The 20,847-nt window shown below is 41.2% G+C and overlaps 1 protein-coding gene across 7 annotated transcripts in view; it reads right to left on the reverse strand.

Annotated features, from left to right (window-relative positions):
* fmnl2a (formin-like 2a) overlaps positions 1 to 20,847 on the reverse strand; it is a 55,902-nt gene that overhangs the window by 23,059 nt on the left and 11,996 nt on the right. For all 7 annotated transcript variants that reach the window (XM_044364889.1, XM_044364892.1, XM_044364895.1 and 4 more), the window contains exons 2-4: positions 11,854 to 11,937; positions 7,787 to 7,867; positions 2,683 to 2,759 (exon numbers count right to left, since the gene is read on the reverse strand). In XM_044364889.1, coding sequence (XP_044220824.1) covers positions 2,683 to 2,759; positions 7,787 to 7,867; positions 11,854 to 11,937 — 242 coding nt within the window. The remainder of the gene's footprint in view (positions 1 to 2,682; positions 2,760 to 7,786; positions 7,868 to 11,853; positions 11,938 to 20,847) is intronic.

The raw sequence follows: 20,847 nt of genomic DNA on the forward strand, positions 1-20,847 counted from the left end.
TTGCTCAGTGATTTAGACAAATTTGCAGGGCATAAACATAATGACACACAGGCAGGCTTTTGCATGGTACTGCGCTGATGAAGATGTAAGGCTAAACCCCCCCCACCCCCGCAGTGCAACTACACGGAAGCGAGTAAGACTAACAAGAGCGTCCAGTAAAGCGGTGCCTGGTGGGGCCCCGTCGTCTTTAAAAGGGCTTGGAGGTGTGGTCTTGTCAGGCCACATGGTAATCATTACCACAAGACAATAACTAACAATCCTCCCATTCACCACATGTTGTTGACCACTGAGCAACATGTCAGGAGCAGGGAGCCAGGGTTAGCATCAGCGCTGCTCATAAAGGGACAATCTGCCTATTATACGCAGCCTCCACGTTAGATAAATTTCTCTGTTTCACCTCTGAAAAGAAGCAGTAATGATTCACTGTCTGAGTGGGTGACATCTTGCTCCCTCTCCATCCACCCATCCCCCCACCCGCTCCTTCCGCTACTATCTCAATCTCTGCCCCCCTGCCATTATGGTAATGCTTCATTGTCTAATCTAGATTAAGTAGATTATATATGTAATCTAGTTTACCAACATAAGGTCAATGCACAATGCCTCAATTGCTCTGCCAGACGGACGTCGGCTCTGGCTGTGGTTGTAGTATGTTTTGGTTTAAAGCGCAGAATTTGATCAGTGTGTAAACAGTGCGTAGGAGTGTGAGAGACGATGTCAGAAACACGTGATGATTGGAGAATTTGTGTGAGAGTGAAACAGACGAATTGAAGTAAAGTTATATGTGTGTGGGAGGAAGGAAAAGAGAAAAACAGAAGGATTAAGAGATGTAGTTAAGATAGTGTGTGTGTGTGTGTGTGTGTGTGTGTGTGTGTCTGAGATCTTGTGATGGTTATGTAACTCGTGTACCTCCGCATCACTACTGCTGTCACAACAGTCTGTGAGCTGCGGACGCTCTCATGGCTGCTTCTTCCTGTCCTTCACAGGGTCTCTATGTCTCCTGTGACCGCCCACCTCCAACATCCCTCCCCAGCTGCTAGCCCTCATCCTCATTCCTACCAATAACTCCTGGGGCTTCATTTATGATTATCATCTGTATGCAGTTTTCTGCTTAAACCATCCACACACACACTCATTTATATGCATAAATGCCAATTTATCAATTTCTTTGTGGGCTTGAGAATGTAAGTACATTTCAAACTACTCCTGATCATGTTTGACTCCCAGTAATTGTTGGTAAACCAATTCTTAGCTTACAGACACACAAACCAACTCTGCTGTCAACCATGTAAGCATAAATAATAGATTGTCAATAGGGCTGCAACTAACGATTATTTTCATTAGCAATTAATCTGTTGATTATTTTCTTGATCAATCGATTAATCATGTGGTCTATGAAATGTTGATTACTGATCCCTAAAGCCCAAGGGGATGTCCTCAAATGTCTTGCCTTGTCCCTACCAACCGTCCACAACCCATAGATATTCAGTTTACTGTCATAAAGGACTAAAGCAACCAGAATATACTTTATATATAATATATATTAACAGCTGGATTCAGGGAATTTGGACATTTTTCTTAACAAATGTCTCAAAACGATTAATCAATTATCAAAAGTGTTGATGATTAATTTTCTATCGATTGACTAATCGTTGCAGTTCTAATTGTCAACTATCATTCCTGAAGATGTGCAAGAATGTTTTTATATTTTTAATCATGCCATTAATGCCGCTGTTTCATCTGGATTCTTCAGTACTGCATTAATAAAGAACTGTACAGTTTCTGTTCATGTACTTTTAATTGATCTAATTAAGATCTATTTTCTGGTTTGCTAAAGTACAATTAAAAAGCAAAGTGGTAATCAATCAATTACACTGAAGTATTGTGCCCAATGTTTTGCGTACTGTACTTCTTTACTTGACCATTACATAAAATTAAATCTTTTTTTTTTTTCATTTTTCAGTCCTCGTGCTGTATCTTTATTCATTAACTTGACTACAATCCACTTGTGTGTTAAGATGAAACTTTCCTTCATGCAGGCAGCTCTAACACACACACATTCAGAAGTGCCTTGATAAATGAGGTCCCTGGATCCTACAGATCCCAGAATGCATTAGGCCTCATTAATGATGCTGAGTTATCCATCAAAGTCTTCAACTATCAGGGCCTCTAATCACGGAGACAAGCTCTGCGATCCAGAGCGAGCGAGACAAAGCATGGAGACATTGTGTGACGCTCATTGAGATATTGATCTTTCCTCGAGGCTGACTGTACAACGCTGAATTAATATCAGCTCCGGCAGGTTAGGGCTCGTCATCCTGGAATACCTGGAATTACCCCAGGGTTTTATCCGCTGTGAAATCATGATGCCACTAGTAACATCTAAACACTGAAACACTGATGCAAGTAGGTTATGCAGCTCAACTACCACAAGAAAAATGTGTTTTCGTTCCAGAGGCTGTTAATATGTCAGTCGCCCCGCACAATCAATCGATTCATCTTTTCTCCATTGCCACATGGCTTTCTGTGTAATATTATGCCTGAGCACCTGAGATGAATGGGGGATGGTGGTGGTGTCAGCGTCTGTGCCTCCGGGTGTCTGGAACACCAGACTATCTTCCTGAATCTTGATATAACCAGCCCTGGGACATTCAACACTGAAACAAGCTTCACACAGTGACTCACCCTATATGATTGGTCCGTAACGAAATTTCCAGTTCTCTCAGGACTTGGGTGGACTCCTGAACTCTCCGTCTGAATTTCTGAGGAAAGAAGGGAGGGATTTAATAGATCTGTATATCATCATGTGGTAGCACAGGGATGTTGTGGCTGGCTCAATTATGCTGAAGAAAGACAAGTTTTTCTGACTGAAAGGTCAGACAAACAGACATAGACGCACAACCACAGTGACGTTTAATGTGAAAGCAGGCAGGCTGTGCACTGATTAACCTCCACCCAAAAAAAAAAAAAAAAAAAAAAAAAAAAATCAAAGCTGGGATCGGGTTGTTCTCATGTCAAATTTTTTGTGGGCCTTTTACTTGCCAGTAAGTGTTGAACAGACTAAAAGAGAAGGCGAGCTGACTCACTGGAAACTGAATGTGGAATAGTCCCTGTTATCTTGTTTGCTAATGTTGGTTCTTTATATAGCAGTAATCCCTCCCGGTAACAGCTAGATAAAATCAAGTAACCTAATTGGTTACCTCTCAGGCCCTACCAGGACACCCAGCAGTCAGACAGACACACACACACACACATTCTTGGCCCTGTCACTGGGACTACAGCTATAAGAGCGACGTGAATGAAGGTATGAGCTGCCAGTGAATGAAACAGAGAACAACAGAACGGGCTCCTCTTTGCTTTCATCATCTGACAGGAGGTGATGTGAAATAGCAAAAAACTAAAAAAAAAAAAAAAGAAAGGCCCTTCAAGCTGTTACACAACTGCAGGAACAAAACAAGCAAAGCAAAGGTTCAGTAGTGATCAAACAGCCTCAGTGTGACAAGAAGGGAAAATCCCTGATGAGAGAGAGAGGAGGAGAAATTGAAAAGAGATGTAAAAATACAAATATCTTTGTACAGTTACAATATCACTGAATGTCAAAAGGAAGAAAACACCATCTCACGTTTATCCTTTGCTAAAATCATCTCCTTAATAATTGTAACTTCAAGGATATAAAGTTATTTTTACATTTAAAAATGTTTTCCTCTCTTCATATAAAACAGTCCCAGGCCAGTTAAATAAATTCAGACATAATCATGTCTACAGCTGAAACAATTAGTCAATTAATTGATTAGTTTGAGAAAAAAATGAATCGTCATTTTTCTAAGCAGAAATGCCAAAAACTCTTTGGTTCTAGCTTCTCAAATGTGAGGATTTGCTTCTCGTTTTATATAATTGTGAATTAAATATCTCTTGGTTTTAGACTGTTGGACGGACAAAACAAAAACAACACATCTGAATATTATTTTGGACTCTGGGACCCTGGGAGGAACATTTTTCTGACATTTTAGTAGACCCAAAAAATTCATCTATGAGTCAGAAAAATAATTATCAGATTAATCTACATTAAAACGTTTGTCACAGCCCTTATCATGAACTCCCAACCTTTCTACAATAATCAACTTTCGGTAGGGTGTTTTTTCTGGACTTTTTTTTTTTTTGAGAAGAGAAGAAAAAAGAAGAGAAGAGAAGAAGAGGAGAGGAGAAGAAGAGGAGAGAAGATCCACCCAGGGTTGGAGGGCCTGGTCACTTTCCATGATGTGTTTGTATCGGGGAGGAAACAGAGCTCAGCCCTGTGTTAACCTATTATTAACATCCACAGAGAAGAAAGCTGTTCCCATAGCTCGGGTCTCTCTCTCTCTTTCTCTCTCTCTCTCTCTCTCTACAGTCTGTGTCTTTGGGCTTGGGCGGTGTGTGTTTGGCACATGAGAAGATGAGAAACAGAGTGTTTTTATTAGGGAGGAGCCCTTTGTGTGTTTGTGTGGAAAGCAGAGCATTTTTAGGGGTACTGCGCAGGCTCCCAGAGGCACCCCCACCCCCTCCTCCTCCCTCTGCTTCTCCCACCAAACGCCCTACACTCCACACTAAGTACTACCAGCTGCAACACAGAGAGAGAGAGAGACAGAGAGACAGACAGAGAGACAGAGAGAGAGAGAGAGAGGAACAGACAGCAGGGAGAGAGGGTGAAGATGGTGTGAGGGAAAAGGAGTAAAAGAGGAGGAGACATTGAGGGAGCAGTGAAAGAGGAATAAAAGTAAAGAGCAGAGAGAGAGACAGGACTAAAGAGTGTGCAGGAGGGGGTGAGGAGGTGGGGGGAGAGATTTTGGGGAGTGTGAGCTCAGGAGGGGTCATCCTGGAAACAAATCAATGGCTGATACATTCTTGGGGACTTGCTGGATTGGAGCTCTTCCTCCTTGGCTGCCTATTGGCTGGGAGCTGCCCAGAGGAATGCACCGGAGCCTGCCTATGGAAAGCCGAGGCAATGACCTCCAGTTCTCTCACAGCGGCACAAAGTGGCAATTGTTTGAGTTTGAAGAAAAGGGGGATGGAGCAGGAATGTAGAAAGAAGCCCATAACTCTTTCTTTTCCTCTATGTTTCTCTTGTGCTTCTTTTTTTGTCTGTTTCTCTCCTTCAACCTTTCGCTCATCTACCTCTCTCTAATCATTCAGTCTTTCCCCTTCCTTCTCCTCTCACTTTGTTCCCTCATTCAGCTGCTGTGTCCCTGTCTGCGTCCAGCTTTTGATCAAGGCAAGGAGTACGCAGAGGCGGCGACTCAATGAGGGCTGATTTTCCAAAATCCCACATGTTTCAGCCCATGAGACTAAACATTAAAAACAAGATGATAAATAAACAATGGGAGGCTTGGCTGAGTCTCACAAAGGTTGCTTTGTCTAGAATGGTTTAATATAGATCCAACAACCAATTAGTGATGTAGCCACAGATGAGTTTAATCTAAAAAGGAGAGATTTGTCTTATATCAGGTCTGGCAGAAGAGCGAACTAACAAAGTGACGTCTGGTTAAAGTCCCTCAGCCAGGAGCGTGTTGAGTGTTTACACCCAAGCTTTAAACTTCGTCAACATCTTCTAAGAGGAACACTCCCACATATGCTTTATTGCAAGAGTTAGATGAGAAGATTGACACCCCTCTCATGTCTGTCTGTTAAATATGAAGCTACAGCCAGGAGACATTAGCTTAGCATAGCATAAAGACTGGAAACAGTAGGAAACAGCTAGCCTAGCTCTCAAAATCCACCTACAAGCGCCTTTAAAGTGCCCACAACTTGTTGTTTTTACACTCCAGCTTTTGTGCTGATGTATTGTTTCACTTAATGAGCTTTAGAGGTGCTGGTAGTCTGATTTTGTTACCTTTGGACACATCAGGCTAGCTGTTTTCTTTTCCCTGTTTCCAGTCTTTATGCTAAGCTAACAGGCTTCTGACTTTAGCTTCATATTTGACAGAAGGACATGAGAGTGGTATCAATCTTCTCGGCTAACTCTCTGCAAAAAAGCAAATAAGCATAATTTACAAAATGTCGAGCTGAAACAAAAGTTTATTTATATAGCACGTATCAAAACCAGCAATAACAAAGTGGTTTATGGGGTAGGCATAAAAGGAACAAAGGGCAGAATAAATGCAAATAAAATGCCAAATATAGACACATTCCTGCCTATATATATATATCATTAAAAACAAACATAAATAAATCAATAAATAACGATCATTAGAAAGCCTTACTATAATATATATATATATATATATATATATATATATATACTATATAATAGTATTGGTCTGACAGAAAAAGCTTTGTCTGCTTCAGTCCTCAGCATTGCATTAGGCACAGCCAGGAGGTTGATAAGGGGAGAGTAAGTCAGAGATGTAATCTGGGGCCCTAAAGTGATTTAAAACATAATGAGCAGATCTTAAAATCAATTCTAAAACTAAATGGCGGCCAGCTACCTCATATCTATATTATGGGGTGGTTGGGTGTTAAGAGCCCTGCTCAGAGGCATTTAAGCAGTAAGTGTGGATCGAGGGAGGAGGAACAATTCATCCTTCAGCCAGTCTAGAGATTCAAACCAGCTGTCAACAAGCCTGCATCTCTAACCTTGGGACAATCTCTGCTGTGACATAAACTGAAACCTTTATGTTGTTATGTCTGCTTTCACTATCACACGTCACTCTCTTCTCACTTCCTGTTTTTATCAGATCTCCTGCATGTGTGTAATGTATGAGGCATTACATTAGGGATCACAAGGCAGTGTCCTAGACATCAATAATGCAGGTTTGAATCATATCACACACAAGACTAAACACTTTTTTTTCACATTTTATTAAATCAAGCAAGAAGAGAAATGTAATTCAGCAACTTTGTATGTGTGTGTGTGTGTGCGTGTGGTGACTTGTAGCAGTTTGTGTGTCTATATGTAACTCCAAGTGTGCCCATGTTGTACTCTCTGCTACAGTCATCTATCCCTGCTGTGCTCTAGCTGGCTTATTGTGATGTAAAATTTTAACTCCCGTCAGTGCAAATTGAATTATTCAAGGATTTGTTGTTATTCTGGCAGAGTCTATTGGTTAATTTGTTTATCACAGAGCCCGGTCCCCCTGCACTCCCCTCTCCTGCTCTCTCACCAGAGCAAAAAGAAAAAAAAAAAAGACTTAATTTTGGGCAAAGCCTAGAGAGCTGGCTGATACTTTACTTGGATCTCCTTTTCTTACTCCCCTCTGCTCTCTTCCAAGCAGCCAGGGACACAGCCAGAATTGGCTGCTTAGATGACATAAGATAATTTTTATCGTGTAGCTAAGAAAGCTCTGATATCTTCTATATGCTCTTGCCATGCTGCAAGGCAATGTCACTGCAGCAATTAGTGAACTGGATCTCTGTCTCTCTCTCTAACTGTCTGCAGTGCTCTCTCCTCTGCCTTCAACTGACTCTATTTATGCTTTTTTTTTTGTGACAAAGACATCAGAGCCGCAGAACAACACCACTATTAAGAGTTGGTAAGAATTCAGTGTCTTGCCTAATGATACAGCTGGGCAGAGGTTTCTCAAACCTGGGCGTTTCAGATAAACAACTGTCTCTTTTCTCAGTAAGCTCCACTGTTCCCCTGTTTTGTAACTAAAGTTCCCAAGCTGTCTCCTCCAGAAGCCCTGTATGCAATCTTTCTTCAGCTGTAGGGATATCCTGGACAAGAGATAGAAGGTCAGAGGGGAAGGGAAAAACTGCAGCAGTGGAACAGCCCGGCCAGAGGAACAGGATAGCAAATGTTAGCGAGGGCTCTCACCTTTCTTGTGACTGCAGGATCTAGATAACTCCTCAGCTTTTGGAGGTACGTGTGAGGGGGGTTTTTCACTTGGAATCGCTCCTGTCAAAAAAAAAAAGAGAAAAGCAAAAATGGTGAGGCAAGATTGAGATGAAAGAAGGAGGAGGAGAATGAGAATACAGAGCAGGTTGTTAAACATTTGAAACTTTTATAGTAACAAAGACAGCGGTTATGGGTAACAGTAAAAGGTTAAACAGGAGTATTATGGATTTAGCTTTAATTTTAGGCAGTTCTGAGATTTTATAATGATTTTGTTCATTCGATAACATAAAAAGAAGAATCACACCCCTACAAGTCCGAGCACATTTCCAGCCTGCTTTAGTGGACACAACAAGCCTTTGTATGAGGTCACATGTGCTTTGTATGAATGTACGGACATTGGGTGTAATGAACCAGTCCGCTGCACACACACGGAAAATTAAATTATACTGCCGTTGAAATTATGAGTTGAACCAGTTTTTCTTGGACATCTTCCTGGAGATGTGGAGATGGGCATAACTCTGCTTCTCAGCCTGAGATTTACTTCTCGGTCCATGCCAGGATAAATTACAGTTTTGCTCTTCAAATGGCTTTTGTGTGGACAACTGTACTGTAACTGCAAATCTGTTAGTGGATACGTAAATGATCTCGCTGGTGGTAGTGATCGTCATTCATTTTAATATCATATAAAGCATAAACTGCCTCGGGGATTGTGCCCAAATGTGTGTGGCTGTATGTGTAGTACATGTCCTGAGTTCAACCAGGAAGCAACTGGCTGCCCTGAGCTAACATCTCAACAGTCAAATAGACTGCATTTTTATAGCGCTTTTTATCCAAAGCGCTTTACAATCTGCCTCTCATCCACATATTCTCACGCACCGATAGCACTCATCACTGTCTTGCTAAAAGGACACTTCGACAGGTGGACAGGATGAGCCGGAGATAAAATGCAATAAAATGGACAACCTGACGGACAACCTGACCTGAGCCCCAGCAATCCCTCACCATTGTGCTGTAAATATAAATACAGGAGATCAGTGCTGGATTTGGATCAGTGTGTAGAGTGGGAAAACGGTATTTCGGATCAGGCTGAGCGCCACACCACAGCAGCATGAATGTTCTGTTCTGTTTAGCGATGTACCACACTGCAGAGAATGACACAGAAGAGCGTGCCATTGAGGAAATGTACTCTTCACACAATGTGGGCAAAGACAGTCAATAAATATTCTTACTTAGGGAATTAGCTTGGATGACTGACTGGCCTTCAAGAGAGTCCAACTTTGGCGCTTTGTTTTATATCCATCCATCTATGATTTTCAGTGCAAATCAGACTATGAAAGAACCTCAAGTGCACATCTTTAAGAATCTGTCTCTCTGTGTTATTTGATTTTTTTCCCTCATGGGAAATATGTGCTCTTAAAGCTGGTAAGTGTTGTGGGAAAGTCACACATGCATGAATCAGCTCAATGAGAACTGTGAATCCTGGACGTAACTCCATGGTTTTCTGAGTGGCGCCGAAGTCAACACATACTGACGGCTTCACCAAAAAGAGGTTCACTATTCTGCCCAGATCCAATCCCCCTATGTGCAGTAGGAGTTGATAGCGCAGTGACAAGGACAAGATCCCTCACCTGCCTCCCACTTACAGTATGAATACAAACAGGATCACACAAATTGGAAGTTTCATTAGTGGGAACTGAGCTCTGGATCTCTGTAGCACCTGTGCACCATTCGCTTGAGTACTTTCATTACTTCAACCCTAGTGAAGGGGCTGGTATATATACAGTATATGCTTATCGGATGGTCGAATAGCTTCAGAAACCCCCTCCCCAACACCTTTCCCACATCAGATTAGGACTTTTTCTTTAAATGTCAGAACCAGACGATCCATCAACATCCCACAGCGATTGGCGAGCTGTGCAGAGGTGAGAAAGTTGTCTTTTTAGCTCTCTTTTTACATTCCTGACATGAACATTTCAGTCACTTTTATTCCCACATTTAAACAATATAACCCCCCCCCCCCTCCCCCTCTATGATTCACTCCGCCTTTGAGTATAGCTGTTCAGAACAACTGCAAACACTTTTGATTTCCGCCGGGGTCGGTCAGGACGTCCTACGAACCAGTTCAGATCAAATGTTCTGGGCTGCGCTGTGTTATCAACAGCATCATATTTATCACTGCCAGAGAGTGACTGCCTCGCAAAAACAGGAAAGACGACAGTAGTGTCAGGAAACAGAGCTGACTCTCATGGACACAGCTGACAGTGACAGGCAGACAGGCGGCTCGACCCCGTTGGAGTGAGTCGATGCTAAACAATTAAGATAAAAAATCTAAAATAATAAATGAGTTGACAAGGGCTGTATATATCCTGTTGCATGTAAACAAATGGGAGTGATGCATGTCAATACATGAAGCAAGAGACTATATTATACAGAGGACACATCTGTTGTTAGGAGCACATAAAAAACATGTCCCAACATGCTCTGTGGCAGTTACAAAGTTTGTCTGGGGGAGGTGGTTTGGATTCAATTTGAGAGATAAGGTGCACGTTGCCCTCCGCACCTGAGGAGTCAAGCTCAGACTCAAGAGAAGAGGAGGCAAACAGTCCCAGTTGGGGACGGCAGCTGACAACAGACATTTGGATGCTTTTGACAACCTGATTCATCTGTGTAAGAACAATATTTGTATGAAATGAAATATTTGTGTATGTATATGTAATACTTTTTTCTAACCAAGAAAACTTTCTTGGTTAGAAAAAAGTTAGGACAGGAAAGAACCCTGAGAAGTCTTAGTTTTTCCTTTCTCTATATGTGGACATTTTAACCCTGCGCTCACATCATAAGCATCGTCCATATTTCATAAATCCTCATAATTGCTTTAAAACCTTTAATATTTCAGCCTCTGGCTGCGTTTGCACGGCCTGTTTTTCAAAGCGATGTACCTGTCATCTCCATTTCTCTGCCTCTCTCCATCACTGTTGCCATGGTTACGTTAAGCGATTCACTGTAGCTATGACACAGAAAATACTTAACTCTCAGAGCCGCCTGTGCTGTCATGGGTATAAGCGTGTTGGGAAAACAAGACAGGAATGAAGACATCAAGGGGCTGGGGCTAATTTAGCGATGTTCTTTGAAAAATGGATAGTCTTCCATCTTAAACATGAACTTTTTGGCACATTATCAACCATCAGAAGTTATGATGCTGTATAGTTACACAATTCCACACCCACAGTGGATACCAGTCACTTTAGAGGCGAATAACACAGATTTATGTGAGTATACTTAAGATATTCAGTTTAAATGTCAAGAAGCCAAGATGTTTGTCATCCATATCATGGGGCAATGTTTCTGGAAACTGCTTCACCGACATTGAAAAGGGAAACCAACTATTTTCACTTCACGTCTGACAGAGGAACATGGAGTCCACTCCAGACTGAAAGAGGATCTCTGACTGCTGGTCAGCAGCCCCGTGGGCTCTCTCTGGCACTGTTCCCTTCAGGGTCAGTGGCTATCAATACCGTTTGAGTGGGTGGTGGTCTTGATCTCTTCTCCGTTTTCTTCTCTGCTCAAGGATGCAGAAAACTCTCTGGCACGGAGGTTGCGAGCTGAGTGGAGCACTCAGACCACAGCTCACTGCACAACGTGCACCCTCTGTTATTTCCTACATGCAGTGCTGACGCCAATAACAGGCTGAGTCTTTAACTGGCTAACTGACGTGCTCCCTGCTGCACTACTTAACCCACTTGACCAAGAAAGTCAGGGCAGTGTGTAAAAACAGAGAAAGGCTTACAGGGTAAAGGCAGGGCAACAGAGCAATGATGCTGTGGTCATGACACGCAGTAAGACAGACCTTCTCTAGGTTAGAAAAAGCATATATTATGTCATTTTTGTTGACTTTATTAAATTGTATGAGAGGCTGATTGATAACTATGCACCTAAGCTTAATTAATTTTTTTGGAGGGGTCAGTCTGGTAATTATGCAGTGACTTGTGTGACTTGTACAGCAGCTACAGCACATCACATCCCACAGATGAGTGACTGATGCCCACCTGATCGCAGATGAGCTCCCACTTCTTCTCGTTGTCGTACTGCCGTAACAGTCGAGCTTTGTCTGGAGGAAGATTCATCGAGTTCTGAAAGAGAGAAAAAAGGTCAGAGTTAATTGGATGTGGGTAATGAAATATCATCAGTCACGAGTTGTTTTTTTGTCAGTAAAAACTGACAACCCAGATAACAACAACAACAACAAAGCTCATACACAGGAGGAAAGGGAATTTAAGGGAATTGTCCATCATCGGAAAGATGCATGTTTCTTCATCTTTTTCATTAACATCCTGCTTTGGCAGAATTTAAAAAGCTATAGTTACATTTAATACCTTTGTAATACCACTTGGAGCTAAACATAAGACCCAAAGAAATAGATAGCAGACCTGCACTCAGGCTTAATAATCTCTCCACTTGGACGTTACCTTCACATTCAACATTGCACTTAGAAGATGACTAATATTAGCCAAAGTGTGGTGCTTTGGCTAATATATCAGCTAACCGATCCTGATGTGTTTCTTCCTCTTGGGAGCACTTAGGAGTGTACAAATATCATTTCTTTCCTAAATGCCCATAGGTTTTCAAGTTACGCTGATAACCAATAAACAGACAAACATAAACGTTCACATATAGTGATAAAGAACCAAGAGTGACCACTGTTTTTATTTCTCATTTTTTTGACGGTTGAAAGTAGAGACGGAGAGGAAGCAAAGGCAAAGACATTTGTTGCAACTGGTCCCCAGATGAAACCGAAAAGGTGACATTATGTGTTGTACAGTAATGTATGTAAGAGATGTCCCAAACCAGCTGATTGAAAACTGTGAAACTACCAATGAGCAGTGAGCAGAGGACATATGCAATGTGTTATTAAATGATAAAGGAAATTAGACTGTCAATCATTCATTTTCAGACTACTCTCGCGCTAACAGACACTGACTGCAAGCTGCCAAGTGTAGTGCCTATTAAGTGCCTTGCTCAGAGGCACCTTTTCAAAAGTTGCTGTGGTAGTTGATTAAAAATGGGTTGCAATATATTGTTGGAGAAAGGAGAAACATCTAAGCTCTGTTGTCTGAGTCAATGCTTTGAATTTGAGAATCTGACGACCCAGCGTGACCCTGTAATACTGAGAACAAGAGGATGTTATGAAAATTTGTCAGCATTATACCTTCAAACACGGGCATTTTTCTTCCTTTCATTATTGTCCAGATTGCAGCGTAAATAAGATATTCCTCTTTTATGATGTTCTCAATGATTTCCTGAGTGTGTATGGTTCTGGATTAATTTAATCTGACCCATGTGCTGGTTATCCACTCTATGTCTGAAAATAAGCCCCAATCGTCCAAAAACTGTTACACAACTCTCTTTATCCTGCTTTAACCACTTCCCTCCATCAACATCTGCTTCATGTACCAACACCTCTGCAGTCATCTAAAGTTTGGCAATTTCTAACACGAGCGTGACTCACCCCGCCCTCGTGTAAATGAGACAAGCTTGAAACAATTAACCAGCACTTAATCGTACCACCTACAGTATGTGGAGTGCATAACATGCAAATATGTCAGCATAACAAATTAAATAAAATTTTTCGCCCAGCTGGAGATGTCAGCCAGTCAGGGCAAACTCAAAAAAATTCCAGAGACAGAAAACATTGTGTTAAAAAAATAGGAAAACAATGCAGGCGTGTGCTGCTGTAACATCAGCCTTTGTGAAATCAATGCTACAAACATCAAAACCTTCATCTTGGCAGTTTTTCTATGCTTGTTGGCACAATCCTTTAGCAGTGGCTCTCCTGACTGTAGACATCTTTCGCTTATAAAAAGACATTACAATTGGCTTTGTGCGAATGTTTTCCACTGCTAAAAAGGAAAAATGTGTCCATTGTGCTGCTACTGCTCAGCTAGGGGTTCTTTTTCCCCTCCCTGATTTGATGAGCAAGATCATCTATCAGTGTGTGCTCAGCACTCTGCCTCCACTTTTCCTCTGCTGGATTTTCCAGCAGCGCTCACAGGGGGAGCGAGGGAAAGATGGATGAGGAATATCTGGGATCAGGCCCATTTCCATGACAGATTAATACCAGGATAGAGTCAGACACTGACCGAGTAGTCCGATCCCCAACTTGCTTTTAAAAACACTTTATTTTTCAATATTGTACAATCAGGCTCAGCTATTGATCTACACAATCATCCATTTTAATTTTGAAAGAGCACATTTGTTAAAGAAAAGAGAGCTGCTGTGAAGGCGCAGGGAAGGAGCTGGTACAAATGTTACTAACAGCTACCGAGACGAAGACTAATGTAAAGGTAAATAACAGCAGATTTGTACAAATGAGGTTAATCCTGATAACAACAGATCTAACAAAGACTGAGCATAGAAGATTTACTAGTTTGTAGACTTTTGTGCTCTGTGATTATTCCATTAAGTGGTCAAGTAAAAAACTTCTCTGCCTTGGTTCTGTCTATTTGCTTTGCTAAACACAATTACCCCAAAATCAAATGATTTCCTGCACAGGAGTACCAATGTATCATACCTGCAAAATATATAAGACAACAGTTTACTCTCAATGATGTCTTTAGATGCAGCAAAATCAATTTAAAGCACAACTGTTTTATTTGGTACAAACACAGGTTGTAGCCTGCCATGCACTCTCAGTCGCCTCTACAAAAGCGGCCAGGAAATTGCATTAGTATTCAGCAGATGCTGCCAGTCGGCTGACTGCAGAGAACTGGGAGTCAGAAGGGGTAACCAGACAACTAGTGCCAGTTTTCCTTCCCTAAACACATTAAAACACAATTTGACACCTGAGTAGACGGTCACATTAAATGACAGAAAACCACTAACAGTCTCTGTATTATATACAGAAGTGCAAACAGGCAAAGCCTTCTACATTTTGTGGATTGCGAGCTCGAATTAAAGGTAAATCATTAAGTTGTTATGTTTAGATATTGGAGAAGTATTGGCCTGGAAACAAATGGGTTTGTGGTGATGATGTCGGAGCTCGATGTAGGTGTTGTGCTCCTGTGCGCTGTCTGGATGTGCTTGCTGAGTTGCTGTGGGTGCACTGAGCTGCGGGCTTCCTGTCTGGTCAAGCTCCAACTAAAGCAAAGAACCACTTCTACCAGCCTTCATTTCACCCCAATGCTAATGAGCTGTGACAGGCACTCAGCTCACCGAGGTCAGGTTACCCTACGTCTACAGCTGCACTGTTTGTGCATGTGTGTGTATGTGTGCATTTGTGTTATTAATGGGGTGCTGTTGACGAGGGTGGGGCAGCTTTCCACGGTCACCTGATGCCAGACCACCCTGACAAATACACATTCACCTAGTAGTAAATCCTACAGTAATTAAAGTGCTACTGCAATTCGACAGGCACAAGCAAAAATATCACATCTCTACAAAAATAAATGTATTGATACATTTCTCAGTAATGGCATTGGTCCAGAGCCAAAAATACCATATAATATATACACACACATATTTATATATATATATATATATATATATGTTACAGGAAAACATAAGTTACAGCCTGAAATGATCTAGTGACAGATGTAATTACATACAGCCCAATTTTGTACAACCTACTATAAAGAGAAGCTACACATCACATGATAACTACACCACCCACAGCAGCTGCTTTCCATCTTCACGTCAGCTGTGTGGAGGTGTTATACCCTTAATAGCAAAAGTGACTTCAGTGTTTCGAGGGGAAGAATATACGTTAGGAAGCTTCGATAATACAGGGCAGAAGTATCATGCAAAGGGTTATAATTAAGTTGTACAAGCAGCAAACACCAAGAACATAACTGTCTCAGGGTGCAAACATTGCAAGAAACAATGAACAAGCAAGAGGAAACTCCCTCCATGTAGCTACAAAATGAAGATAACAGGGGGGGAAATCGTGGAATTTTTTTTGCCCTGGATGACCGACTCCTTTCTGTGAAAATGTGGGGTTTCAACGCCTCGACGTCTCTCGCCAACTTCACACTGCCAAACTGACATTTCATCTGCACAGCAGCTGTCACACATCTGTACTGCAAGTCAGTGAATTCCTTTCAAAGCATTTTGAAAAAGCTAAAGCTGTGAGTTTTAGCCCAAACATGATTCCTACAGTATGTCATTAATAAGTGACAGCACACTGGACAACACTTTATGACAGAACTTAAAATCTGTTTCACGATAACATGTCACACATTAACCTTGTTTAAGAATTTAACATCAACTGTCTGTATAAACATTAGCATATTATATTTCCTTTCCTGTGTTGGCTCAATACTGATATGTTTATCCTGATTATTTACAGTAAGACCCATTAAAGAATGTGTACTTCTAGTCTTGACTTTGGGTTGATTGTTAGAACTTCTGATTTAGACAACTTATTAATTGTGGAATGAACAAAAAAGATTTTTGTATTATATTATTATATTCTAAAATATGTAATTCGCTAGATTTAGTTTATTATCCAGCTCTACCACTGGCTAGACTCTAACTTTTCATTACAAAACCCACTCTGGGCTACACTTTTTGGCTTTGCTGAGTGAAGGTTACCTTGCGAGACAGCTGGATTCGTGAGATCACGCAAGAATCTATCTTGTCAGGCTTCAAGTTATGTGCTTGTGGCCGAACCAACAGTGGCGAAAAGTTGTGAAGAGCCGTGATAGACAGATGGTTCATCCAAAAACCTGCCAAGTATTTTTTGAAGGTGCCTGCCTTTTTCCAAACTGTTTCCATGGACGACTTCTCAGATGGTTCTGTGTAACAAACCATGTGGTGCCTCAGGTGCACAAAGGAGCACAACATGAATTAATTACAAAGACCTAGCTAAAACACATGGATAATAAACCTTAACCTTTTTGGATTAAAAAAGCCATATTAGTTATTGCTGCACATTTCCCAGCAAGTGTGTGTCTGTGTGCGTGAGTGTGTGAGTAAGAGAGAGAAAAGAAAAAAAAAAAAAAAAGGAATTCTTTACTCAGCATTTCATGAACTATGCTACAACTGGCGTGTTGTAAAGTCAGACAAAAAGCACCACTCTGGGGCGACATGAAATATTTGTTTGTATAGTGGGTTACAGACCACTTAAAGGCTGTCAACCTTAAAACCTCAATAGCAGTAAATCTTTAAACACAAACTGCCACTCAGCCCTGTGTCTTCTCTTTGGGTTCATGTGTAGCAACAATGAACTGGAGATCACTAACAAGACATGAGATTTAATTCATGTTCAGAGACCAGTTCTGAATGAGCGAGCCGACACATTAATACAACACAGGATCCCAAAAACCACCTCTATGCAAACTCTGCAACATTTTTCCATACAGTCTGGATTGCGATGCCCAGCAACGCAGTGAGTACCCATGATCACAACCAGCGCAAATGGTTGCATATGTGTTTCCATGACAGGAAAGCTAATTAAAAGACGTGGCAAACCTTGATGACATGTTGAAAGTTTGGCAGCGAGCACCTGTCTCTTGCATGTTTTCATCTAATCGGTTTACTGTGGCTGCTTCTACTTTGACGTCTCTGTTCTTGCAATATTTAAAAGCAATAGTCTGCCCCAAAAAGTGCTAAAAAAAAATATGGGCAGCTGTTGCTCAGGTTTGCTCCCTAATCACAGGGTTGGCGGTTCATTCACTGACACCTCCTGTCCATCAGAGCAGGGTATCATTACTGTTGATGTTGAGGAAAGTGGTTTATTGAAATGACACAGCTGGCTTGAGGGCTAAGCAGATCAGAGTAGTTATAACGCCTGTGACCTCGGCTAAAGTATGCCATACCCGACCGGTGAAAAAGGGTTTTATATACAGTTATGTAACAGTTGCTACCAATATCACTTTATGTTAATGTCTAACTCACATCAGGCCTCAAGGATAACAGATACAGACAGAACTTATTAGTGTCCATGTATCCTTTCATTAAGCAGCTTGAGTCATAAAAAAAGGAGTAAAAATAGACAGCTGGCTCAAAGCCCACCAACCACCCGCTACCTTCCAGGAGGTCTGCGGAGGCACGGCCCTCACAGCACAGCTGGCTAGAAAAGCAAACACAGCCCACATGACAGGCCTGCAGCCTGCTTCACTTCGGTATCGCTGTGAAAAGATGTAGACTATGTTGACAAAACTGAGAAGATATGGGGTAGAAAATGGATTCTACATGAGTGTGCAAACTGTCCATTGGCCATTGACAAAAAAAAAAGACTTCAAACCAATCCACACAGAAAAACTGAAATCACAACACTTTTGCTGTCCATCCTGTTCAGTCTGTACTTTTCTGGATGATCAGGTAGGTTATTTCTCCTATCTTATCTTGCAGATTGAATATTTTTTTATTATGTCAGCCCTCTCTGGAGTTTACTGTGATTGATACACAATTACATTTAATGTGTTCATTGCTTCATTGCCTTTGTGCAGTGTTCTTTCTGTTCTTATACATGATTAAAAAACTATATTGCACATGCTCAGTGTATAGTGTTTACCAAGCACTGCATCAGGAGATTTGCAGTGTGGAAACCGGAGTGTGCTGGAAAAAAAATTACAATACAGTAGTTAGACATCACTTAACTTCCACATCCTGAGTTTCACATTATCACTTGACTCTTTACAGTAAGTGCTTTGGCAATTTTAACTTGAGTGCACTCAACAAAGGGCTGAATAGAAAATACAGCGGTTTTTAGGGGGAATAAAGTTGCAGATGTGTGATTTATGGTCAAAAACATATAAATCAAAGTCAAAACTTGGAGATGAAAGTGAATTCGCTCACCATTACAGCCTAACTGTTCCAACAAGAAACTCAAAACTATGCTACCACGCTAAGAAAAACAAACTTTCTTGAATGCATTTTAGTGATTTAAAAATCAACCCTTATTGCCTCAAGTTCACTGTGTTAACCTCGTCTGATGTACTCGTTATACACAACAACAAGATACAGAAACTGACGAAAGTCAGCAGTGCAGCGCCTCTCAGCCTCCTCTCAGATATATTTCAGAGCAGGGATTGATTTGTCCTCAGAGACTTGAGTTGAAATTAGTTCGAGACACACCCACGCTCTCCTCTTTCTTCCATCTCTACCTTGTTCCCTGCTAATGCACCACGACCCTAAAGAAGTCCAATCTGTCTGACTGAGCCAGCAGATCCAGCATTACATGATCCAAATCATCAAGACTGTTACATCATATCGTTAAATCAAACTAATGGCCTTAACAGATCACATAACGTCCTGTTGTGAATACCCAGTTTGCATCATTCAAAGCAATGTTCCAACCTCTAACTCATGCTACATGCCACAACAAGAAAACCTCTGGCTACATCATGTATTGACAACTAGTCATAACAGATATTTGAAAAATTGCTCAATACTTTGGAAATGAGTGGATGCTGTGCTGTTCCCCCACAATTCTTGCTTCATCAGTCACAGGGGTGTTAAATGTTTTTAAGGCATTTACAGTTATAATGAGGTCAGTGCTGCAGGCTAGTCTCAGAGGTGTAAAACACCTCTCCAGGTGTGCCACTACAGTACGTGACACACTGCATGTAAATGTTACATCCCGGTTCTTTCTCTTTTCGATTTCCCCGCAGGGAGGTGGAGGAGCCCTGCAGCTTCAAACTATACAGCTCAAAATCTAGTCAAACATAGAGGCTGTGAGCAACAACATCGGGGTGAAAGGAGTAGGACGGCTCTGAAGCATGTGCTATCCAAACCGAGCTGTCCTCCCCTCATTAGCACAGCGTGCAACTATAATCCTCAGTGTTCTGTGGGGGCACAGGTGTCCCCTGTCTGTCCTCAGATTAGCTTTGTAATCCCCGGGACCCCCTGCCCCGGCTCAGCAGCCTCCTTCATCGGGACAGTAGTGTTTATATTTGTGAAGCTGTTCGCTGGAATGCCGCTCGACCAAATGGTGAGTTCAAACGTTGGAGCGTGGCTTCTCATTTTTCCGCCCAATACAAGCACATTCCAATGAAATTCCATTAATTTACTCGAGCAATGTATAATCTTAGATACTGTACTTAACAGTCTGTACTTATCCCTGCCACTGTGTGAAACCTTGGTAATGCTTTATTTATTTTACAGGCCCTTTTATTTTATACTAATTGCAGGTATTTAACAGTTAATTTTTAGACATTTTACATAGAGAGTGATGCAAATAAGAAAAAATGGGAGAAAAATGTTATGCTAGCACATTATATTTGGGTTCATACATAGTTGTTAATTTACAAAAACATTTCTTTAATTGACAGAAAATACTTTTCAGTGAGTCATTTTGTGTCAAAATACAGATATACAGACTATAATGAGCACATCTCCCATATACTACCAAACTAGATAACCCTGTCAAAGAAATATCCTAGAATTAACAGTTACACAGCAGCTACTTTAGGAAATTACTGAAAAAGCCTAATAGGCTATGATAATATATCGTCTGACACAGAAAACTACACACTAAACAGAATTTTTTTGCAAATGAACAACTATAAATGAACCCAAATATAATGAGTGGGCACTTAACAACTAAACCAACTTAACACTTTTTTTCTGACAAATCTCATAATTTGTACCAAACTGCATTAACCTTTCTGTAAGATGTCCTAATATTCAAGAGTTAAATACTTGCAAATTACTCAGAAATTTTTCCAAACATTAGTATAAAATTAAGGGAACTGTAGGAGAAAGTGTTACTGAAACCTTACATTCACCAACACAAGTTCACAAGAGTGTACCTGCTATTCTGGGTGACACATCTCACCTCATTGGTGTAATTTTCGCTTCACCGTCCCAACTGTCATCAAACTACTTTCAGAAACACTAAGTGCAACAAGCAACACCACATGAGTAATGACACAGTGAAATCAAATGTGATAGTGCAGCAGCTGCGAGTGGGAGGAATCCAATTTTACTTCCTCTGTGCAAAATATTAAAAGTTTAAAGCCAAGGTGCTGTGTCAATGTAGCTTCAGGAAAACATTAAAAACTCTGTAACACTTATTTGGCAGTGTTGTGGGCATATATATA

The sequence above is a fragment of the Thunnus albacares genome, chromosome 11 (genome assembly GCF_914725855.1).
Source record: "Thunnus albacares chromosome 11, fThuAlb1.1, whole genome shotgun sequence".
NCBI lineage: Eukaryota > Metazoa > Chordata > Actinopteri > Scombriformes > Scombridae > Thunnus > Thunnus albacares.